At 46.2% G+C, this 8674-nt stretch overlaps 1 protein-coding gene across 1 annotated transcript; it reads left to right on the top strand.

The window, feature by feature from the left end:
* The first annotated feature begins 884 nt into the window (after positions 1-884).
* Positions 885-7614, top strand: si:ch211-212k18.5 (sal-like protein 2). The gene is made up of 3 exons (XM_067525317.1): positions 885-1260; positions 2943-6277; positions 6422-7614. The coding sequence occupies exons 1-3, from the start codon at positions 1185-1187 to the stop codon at positions 6650-6652; spliced, it is 3642 nt and encodes a 1213-aa protein (XP_067381418.1). The 5' UTR covers positions 885-1184; the 3' UTR covers positions 6653-7614.
* The last annotated feature ends 1060 nt before the right edge of the window (positions 7615-8674 follow it).

Genomic DNA, 8674 nt, shown 5'->3' on the forward strand with positions numbered 1-8674 from the left:
AAAGACAGGCATTGTGCTATGCAGCCGTGGATCCGGGGGTTCATAGTCAGAGAAGGGAGATGCTCACTCAACTGTGTCCAGCACGCCATTGTCACAGATTCCCATCTATTCTCCGCTTTTTAAATAGAGCTCCAGTGTAAGATGCTTTTGGGGGATGTGGGGCGGGGGGTATTATGCGCTTGGCGATAACACATGAAATACATGCATGCATGTGGAATGGATGTGTGGCCCCACTTGCACACAACAGGCACTCACTACGCTGTTGTTGATAATTGGCCCTACAGAAATCAGAGAGTAGAAATATCGCCTGTACACTAATCACGAGGCACAGTAACAACACCGGGGTAACAAATTTGTGACTTTTGTTGTCGGAAACACCTGCTAGTCAGTTACTAAAAATATAATTTTATAATTTAAGCACCTTGCTGAGGATTAGAAAGCAGTCTGTGTGTAGCACACCTGTGGGGCCAAACACAAGTCACATGATTCATCAGTCACTTTTTAGGACACATTACTGCGTCTTAATTTAACCCATAATGGTTTTATTCATTCCCAGAATTGATTAAAATGTTTAAAACAAAAACAGTTCTTACGCCCACTTTAATCTGTTTTTTGGCACTCAACGACTTTGACACCTCTTTGTCTCGTTTTATTGAAAGTTTATAGCTGCTGCGGGAGTGTGTAAAGAAAAAAATAAAGCTGTGGAGAAAAAGAAAGAGAGAACCAGGGATGCTGTGTGTTACACGCCATTGAAATGCAAATATTATCGAAGAACAAGGAGTGGTTCTGTTTGTATGAGTGTGTGTGGCGTGTGTGTGTAAGAGTGTGTGTCCCTGTATGTGCATGCAGCGGGCAAGCAGTGTGAGAGGAGGGGCGCAAATTGAACAAGTTTTGGGGGGAGAAGAGACTTTAGAAATCAGCCACACACACGCACTGGCGACAGCTTCATATGACACAGTGCAGACCTGCGGATTTCCAAACACCTATGCCATCTTTTGTTGACGTTCTTCCCCAATTTCTAACATTTAAAACTGAAATTTGACAATTGTTTTATCCACGGACTAACGGGGATTGCACGAAACCTGACCTTTGGATGCTTGGATGTTTTGAGGAGAAGTACACAAAAACGTGCCTACTAATTCAAGCGGCTGATGCCCCCCTCTCTCTCTGACTCGCCGTGAATCATGTCACGCCGGAAACAGAAGCGGCCCCAGCATCTCGTTAACTCGGATCCGGGGGGCCCGAGGCTGCTATCTCACGGTGAGAAAACATCCTTACAACTGTGCATGTGATTTTGTCTTGAATTACTTGGCATACAGAGCTTGATGCCCTGTAACGCATAGCCTACTGGTACTCATAATTGCGTGTGAAACTGAAATGTACACACTTTTGTCAAATCAAATATTTTGGAGTTTATTGTTTAAAATTTTTAAATAGATGTAAAATATCAATTTAACTTGTTGTTCATAAGATTTGTGTATGCATGACTACATTCCCACAAGTGCACCTGATTTACCAGACCAACAAGTTTAGTGTCTACGTTTGCTGGCTAAAGATACCCCTCTTGTTTACGCATTCAGTTTAATGGGTCCCACTAAATGGAGGCCTTAGACAGGCCAATAAACTTCTCCCTGTAAAGTGAATAGAGAAGGATTAACTAACATACATCTGTGGCCATTTTCATGTGCTGTGAGTCCTCAAGGAAACCAACAGGCTGCTCAGTGCTGACTGCTGGAGGTCTTTGACTAGTAAAGAGCACTCTCTTATTTGTTAACAATAGAGTGCATGGGTGGGGGGAAGGGAATGCAGTGTTTTTGGTAAAGATTAATCTTCCACTCTTCTATTCTCTTCTCCTTTTGCTCCTTATCCATGCTTTTCTTCCTTACGCACCCCTCCTGCCCCGTTTCCCACCTTCTCTCCCTCCCCCCTGTCCCCCTCTCGCTCTCATCTCCCAGTCCTATTGACTGTATACTCCGAAACAGTTCGGGAGGGGGTTCATATGGATGAGAAAAAAAGATTCAGAGGGTAGAGAGATTGGTCTCACACATGTACTGTGTTGCAATGGCGTGACTCTTCAAATGCATGCACCTTAAAGTCTGTGCAGGTAAACTTCCACAAATGTAGGAGGAAGTTTAAATTTAGAGTTATATATGTGCTGCCTGCAGGTTCATGTTTGTTTGTAAATCACAGGGGAGGGAAATTCACAGAGTTACAGTCTTTCATTCCATCACTATATCTCTCCAGGTGGGAATAGTTAGTTTGTCTCTCCATTGTTGTTACCCTCCCCCCTTCTTTTTCTTTTTACTCTTTCCCACTCTGTATTCAAGATTCTGAAAGAATTTGACCTATGAGTGGCAGAGGTCAGATTAGCTGACCAATCAGAGGGTTGGGACAGTGTCCCGAACCCTTTGCATGGCCTGACCCTTGACCTCTACTGTGACGTAAGGGGGAAGGGTGAATAAGGAGATGAAAGATGTAGCTGCTGTAGGGAGGGCTTGGGTTAAGAGGGGTTATGGGTTGTCTTGGTGATTCCCATTGTCCTCTAAAATGTGTTGCCATAGCAGCAAGGTGGTCTGTGAGCTTTTTTGTGCGTGCAAGATGTTTGAGGAGTTTTGCTCCGGACAGCACAGATTGAGACAAGACATTACAAAGCCTCATAGACTGCAGAGTTTCTTCCACTTGTTTATTTGCTTGTTCAAGTCCACCTCCCAGCAGGCATTCCTTTTGAAGTTGTAACAGAATCTCTTGGTATGCACACCAATTGAAAACCTAAGTTTGTAAACAGTAACCAGAAACAATGACAATAAACACATTCTGTAACCCAAGCAGAAAAGCTGAATGAATTTTCATGGATGTCTGGCAAAAGTGTATCATGTAATAATGTTCCGGCAAACAAACACACAGGTTTTAAAAAGAATTCTTCTCATTCTGTCACTTTCCAGATGACCACCTGGGAATGAAGTCACCTTCCACATCTCTGGGCTCAGAAGTGACCTCTTCAGGGTCTTCCTCCTCATCCCCCACCTCTCTCCAAGACTGCCAGCCACCTCTGGCCCCTCGCCCATCCCCTGGTGGGCTCCACGCGCCCTCCTTACCCAGTGAGAGCTCGCCTCCTCCCCACTGGCCCAACCATATTGCCCCCTTCACCACCTCTCTCCCCAACACACACTCATCCCTCTCCCCAGACTTTCCTCATCCCTCGCTGTCTTCCCAGACTCATTCACCTCCTCCTTCAAGTCAAACCTCAGATTCCCACCAAGGAAACTCTCACTCCACCATGACCTCCCCACCTGTGGGCAGTTCAGCCACCACCACTACTTCCACTTCCTTGTCTTCTCAGTGTGTGCCACCTAACAGGGACAGTTCCAGTCCAGGCCGGCAGCAGTCGTCCAACTCTCTGGGGCAGCAGGGACAGATCCCAGTATCTCCAACACTGGCAGTATTGCTAGAGGAGCTGAGGGTTTTACAGCAAAGGCAAATCCACCAGATGCAAATAACAGAAGAGATCTGTAGGCATGTTCTGAGGCTTGGTGGGGCTGTCCTTGGCCAAGATAATGATATGCAGGCCAGTGGTGCAGACAGCAACCAGAAGTCTACAGCAGCAGCATCTACATCACCAACACACCTTTCAACTGCCACTGCAGTAACCACAGCCTCATCATTTTTGACTGGCCTTCCATCTTCCCTCTTCCCACAGCCAAATGTCTCCAAATCAGCTGCTTCGCATGTAAATGGCAGCAGAGCTCCATCCTCCTCTACCTCTGCATTATTGTCTTCTTCTTCTTCATCTATTTCATCTACTGTCAACTCCCCAGTTGCCACTTTACACCCACTGTCCTTGTCACTGGGGCTACCGCCACGCTACCTCCATGAGAAATCATCTAACACCACCTCCTCATTCAGTAACAGCAATAGCGCTAGTTTTCCTGCTCCTACCCTTCCTACCACCAGCCATTCCCAAGACAGCCAGCCCAGCTCCTCTCTCACCTCTGCCTCCTTATCTGGACGCCCTCAGCATGTCTGCCGTTTCTGTGGGAAAGTATTGAGCAGTGATTCATCACTTCAGATCCATCTGCGGTCACATACAGGTGAAAGGCCCTATCAGTGTCCAGTCTGCCTGAGCCGTTTTACAACCAGAGGGAACCTAAAAGCCCATTTCCTGCGACACAGAGAGCAGAACCCAGAGCTGTCCCTCTCACTGCTGCCCCCAGCATTGTCCGATCAAATGCAGAGTTCTGCTCCTGGTACTATCCACAGGAGGAGAAAACGAAGGGCTGATGATGATGAGACGTTTAATGCAGTGAAAGGAAGCATTCCTGGGATGACAGACAATATGGCATTAGGATTCCTTTCTGGTGCATCCGCTCGGCCCTCGCCCTCCTCTCTACCTCTACCCCCCTCCATGGACATGGCACTGCTGTCCACAGCCCATTCACTGCTACAGCTGAACCGAGCCTCAGTTGCAGCTGCTGCCAGTGCACCGAGCACTGTATTGCCTTCTTCCTCTTCGTCCTCATCTTCTTCCTCCTCCATGGGAAGCCAATTCAAAGGAGTAAAGCAACAGCGATTTGATGAAAACACACCTCCTCATGCCACGCTCCATACAACCTCTCCATACTCCCAACTGGCCCACCTCCCCAAGATTCTCTTTCCTGGAGGTGCTTCCCCTCATCACCTAGCACTTCTCCGACCAACAGGCCACCCATCCACCTCCCATCTCACTTCACCTCATCAGCTCACCTTCCCCTTTCCACCTTTCCCCAAACCGTCCAGCTCCTCTTCCTCCTCCTCGTCTCCTACCACCTCTACACAGACCTCAGATACTTCTAAGTTGCAGCGGTTAGTACAGAAGCTTGAAAAGCAACCACAAGGAGGTGCCTCAACATCTTCCTCTGCCTCTTCTCCTTCCACATCCTCCCAAACAACTGCTGAAGCCAATGGGGACACACATGGTCATGACTTGTCCACCACCTCCAGTGCCTATCGCAGGGAAATGTTGGCTGCTCTTGGCCTTAGCCCAAGTGTCAATGCTGGAGGACTTATGACCAGCCAAGGAGTCTCAGGTTTAGGCACTACAACTACCACAACAACCCCTCCTCTGCCTACCACCCAAGTTGCTAATCAGTGTGGAGTGTGCCTGCGTGTCCTTAGCTGTCCCAGAGCTCTGCGACTGCACCAGGCCACACATCTGGGAGAGCGCCCATTCCCTTGTAAGCTCTGTGGACGCTCCTTCTCCACAAAAGGTAGCCTTAGGGCCCACTTGGCCACACATCGTGCAAGACCAGCCAATGCACGTGCCCTGAACTCCTGCCCGCTGTGCCCACGCAAATTCACCAATGCCTTGGTTCTTCAGCATCACATCCGCTTGCACCTAGGAGGGCAAATACCACCTGATGAAGACATACCACCTGAAGATTGTGCAGAAACAGAAAGTGCTGTCTTTGATGATGGTGAAAATGACTCCATCAGCTCCCCATCTAAAGCACAACAGCTTCTTCCCTTGGCTTTAACAACAGGCTCCAAGGCTCAAAATGACACGCTTAACTCAGGGTCCACTTTTAAGCAGGTTACAACTGCTGACCCCACGTCTGCAAATGCTGAAGAATCTGAGGGTTCAACACACAGTGTAAGCCCACCCTTGAACCGTAATGCCCCCTCAGCAGGAGCTAAGCACCCCCCACATCTGGGAGAAAACACCTTAGTTGATGGAAGCCCCATGAACAGCTCTGTATACTCTGAGGAGGAGACCCACACTGACCTGGGCAGCACCAGCCCTTTCAAAGCACCCTTAGCTAATTCGTATTCAGCTGTAATGAATGGAGATGCAGAAGCAGAGGACACACCTCTCTCCCTCTGTCTTTCAAAGCCTGTGGTAGAAAATATGCTAAACAGAGGGCTAAATGATGAAGCCTGCTCCACAGATGAGCTCACTAATAGCCGACATTCCAACCTTAATTCCCCAGCTCCAAATCCCTTACCTGCTCTGACCTCCCCTGCTAGCCCCAAAGTTATCTCAGCAACAGAGGCCTTTGGCAGTTTGCCACAGGAACCACAGGAGAGAGATGCTGCCCAAAGAAATGAGAAGACTGAGACTACACCCAGAGAGGCCTTGCCAGAGTTGGATCCAGAGATGGTGAAGGATGCTCCAGTCAAGTCCTCAGAAGAGCCAGAGCCCTGTGTGCCAGCACCAGCACCACAGACCCACACTCCTCGCCCAGACAAACCCTACAGCTGCTCTGAATGTGGAAAGGCATACGCCAGCCGAAGTGGACTTAAAGTAAGGGTTAAAGTTTTTAAAAACTGAGACTATGGCCAAGTCAAGAGTCAATGATTTTAGGAAGACATTTGGATAATGTGTTTTTTGTACTTTTTAACAATAGTCACTAGTAAATAACAAATGTTTTGTGTTTGTCATCACCAGGGACATATGAAAACTCATCCCGGCGCACTAACCAACACACCCTCCAAGGCTCAAACCTGTGACATTGATGCTGTGGTAGATCGCAGCACACATTCAGCCAATAAGAACCTGGGACAACAGGAAGAAGGACATGGACTGGTCAAGTCCCCCAGGAAGGGAGACAACACTGATCCCCTAGCAATTAGTGTTGGTTTAGAAATGGCAGGCGAGCCTATGGACACTACTGTGTAGAAAATTAGTTTTGTTCAATAACTGCTGTCAGTTTTTAAATGATCCTGACATGGGAATGTATTTTCTTAGTAGAAAGAGATTAGTTTTTATAGTTGTTAAATCAAATTCATTTTTACCCTTTGTATTAGCCTTATAGATCTAGTTTATATTATAGTACTATTACAAGAGATCTGTCAATGTAGTATTTTAGCTACATATTTTTGTATTTCAAAGACCACAGTGAGGCCTTATCTTACACACTTCACAGCATTATCCTGATGAGAATTAACTGTTCAGTACATACTGTAAAATTTCACATAAGATGTATAAGCTGATTTGAATATGAGGATGGTCCAGAATTTTACATACCAAAATGGGCCAAATTAGTAATGGCCAGTGTTTACAAATACAAGCTGCAGTAACATTTAATGTCTTTTAAATATTACTTTCTTCTTTCCTCCTTTTAAAATGTGATGCTGCTGAATGCATGTTTCTGATGTGTTGAGTTGCTACGTCGCACTGTGAGTTGTGTTCTGTGCTGCCCATACATCTACTGAAACAAAGCTAGCAATGACAATAACAATGAGGATATTGATAATAATAATGATGGAAATAATTGTCTTAGGTTTTCTGTACATTTGTCAGGAATTCTGTACTTATAGCTGTGAACATTGCTAGCAGAATGACCTTATTTGTAATGATTGTTTTTGTCTTGTTGCTGACCTGTAGAGTCAAACCAACAACAAGGATGAGCAATGTCCATTATAACCCCCCCCTCCTTTATCTCCCCCCTTCAACCTTCGCCTTGCTTTCCTCTCTCAAAGCACTTGAGAGTTTTCTGCTCCTGCAGAAATTGTCTGCACTCACTGCATTCCCGCTTAGCCCACTTTAGTATTTGTATGCTTTGCTTTACCCTGTAAACTTTTTTTGTAGCCACGACAAACTATGTTTCCATGCTTCCCATGCAATGTATAAAAGTTAAATAAAACAATGCTAATGTGAGGCAGAGACCTGTTTGTGTTTCTTCGAGCAAGTTTTTTTGTTTTTTGTTTTGGTCTGGGTTAATTTTAAGCCTGTGTCTCTGTGAATTAATTTATCTGTTTAGTATTCTGTATCTGTTAAGTATTCTGTTTGCATGACTCTTATTCTGTGTGTGCCTGCATGTACACTGTTGGTGAGTTTTCTCAGCCTTCTGTGTGTCTGAATTGGGGGTCTTTTGTTTGAGGTGCTGGGCTAGCTGTCTCCTAATTCTGCCTTTTTTTGGCCTCAGTGTCTTTTAATATGTTTCCCCAGTACTCTGTGTGTGTGTGTGTCTGTGTGTGTGTGTGAAAAGGATAATCAGAGCCTGTATGAGTGAGATTGAGAGTGCAGCTGTAGAGGCCACCACCTCCATCCCTCCCTCCGCTGCATTTCCCTCCCCTTTCTGTGTCATACTCTCTTTCATACGCACTCTCTTTCATTTTCTCTTTCATTTCTCTCCCTCACTCTTTCTACTCACTCCCTCACCCCTGTATGCACCCCCCCTCTTTCCACCCCATGTAATGAGCTGACACACAGGAAGCTCTAATCCTCACACAATGCCACCCCTCTTCCCCCCAGAGTGACTGGGAACAGGACAGGGGGCAACAAGGACCAACCTGGCCCAGCTGTCCCCAAAATGGCCGCCTTTAATCCCTCCAGTTTTTTAGCCTACAGGGGCTGCTGAAACCATGACAACCAGTAACCAAGGAAAAGAATGCCCAGGGCAGAGAGCAGGACAAAAGGAGTGAAAGGAGCCATGTGTGAGAAGTTTGTCCACAAGCGTTCGTGAAGCGACAAGGGACGTGTCTCAATCAAAAAACAAAAAAGACAAAGAAAAGTCATTTTAATAGGTTTCATTTTAAGAAAGAAGCAAAACAATGGGGGTGCATACAAAAGTCCACAGGTGTGATGGTGATGTTTGCAGACATTGATCACATGTAATCCATTTATCGCCAATCAGTAAGAATCAGTCAACTCTTCAGACATCACTCATCTTTGTTGAGAAGGACAGAAGTTTTTAAA

The sequence above is a fragment of the Channa argus genome, chromosome 12 (genome assembly GCF_033026475.1).
Source record: "Channa argus isolate prfri chromosome 12, Channa argus male v1.0, whole genome shotgun sequence".
NCBI lineage: Eukaryota > Metazoa > Chordata > Actinopteri > Anabantiformes > Channidae > Channa > Channa argus.

Bases quoted from the DNA above. Each gene is read 5' to 3' on its own strand.
- si:ch211-212k18.5 (XM_067525317.1), top strand. From the start codon at position 1,185: ATGTCACGCCGGAAACAGAAGCGGCCCCAGCATCTCGTTAACTCGGAT. The intron at 1,261-2,942 runs GTGAGAAAACAT...GTCACTTTCCAG, and splicing joins CCCGAGGCTGCTATCTCACG to ATGACCACCTGGGAATGAAG. The intron at 6,278-6,421 runs GTAAGGGTTAAA...TGTCATCACCAG, and splicing joins CCAGCCGAAGTGGACTTAAA to GGACATATGAAAACTCATCC.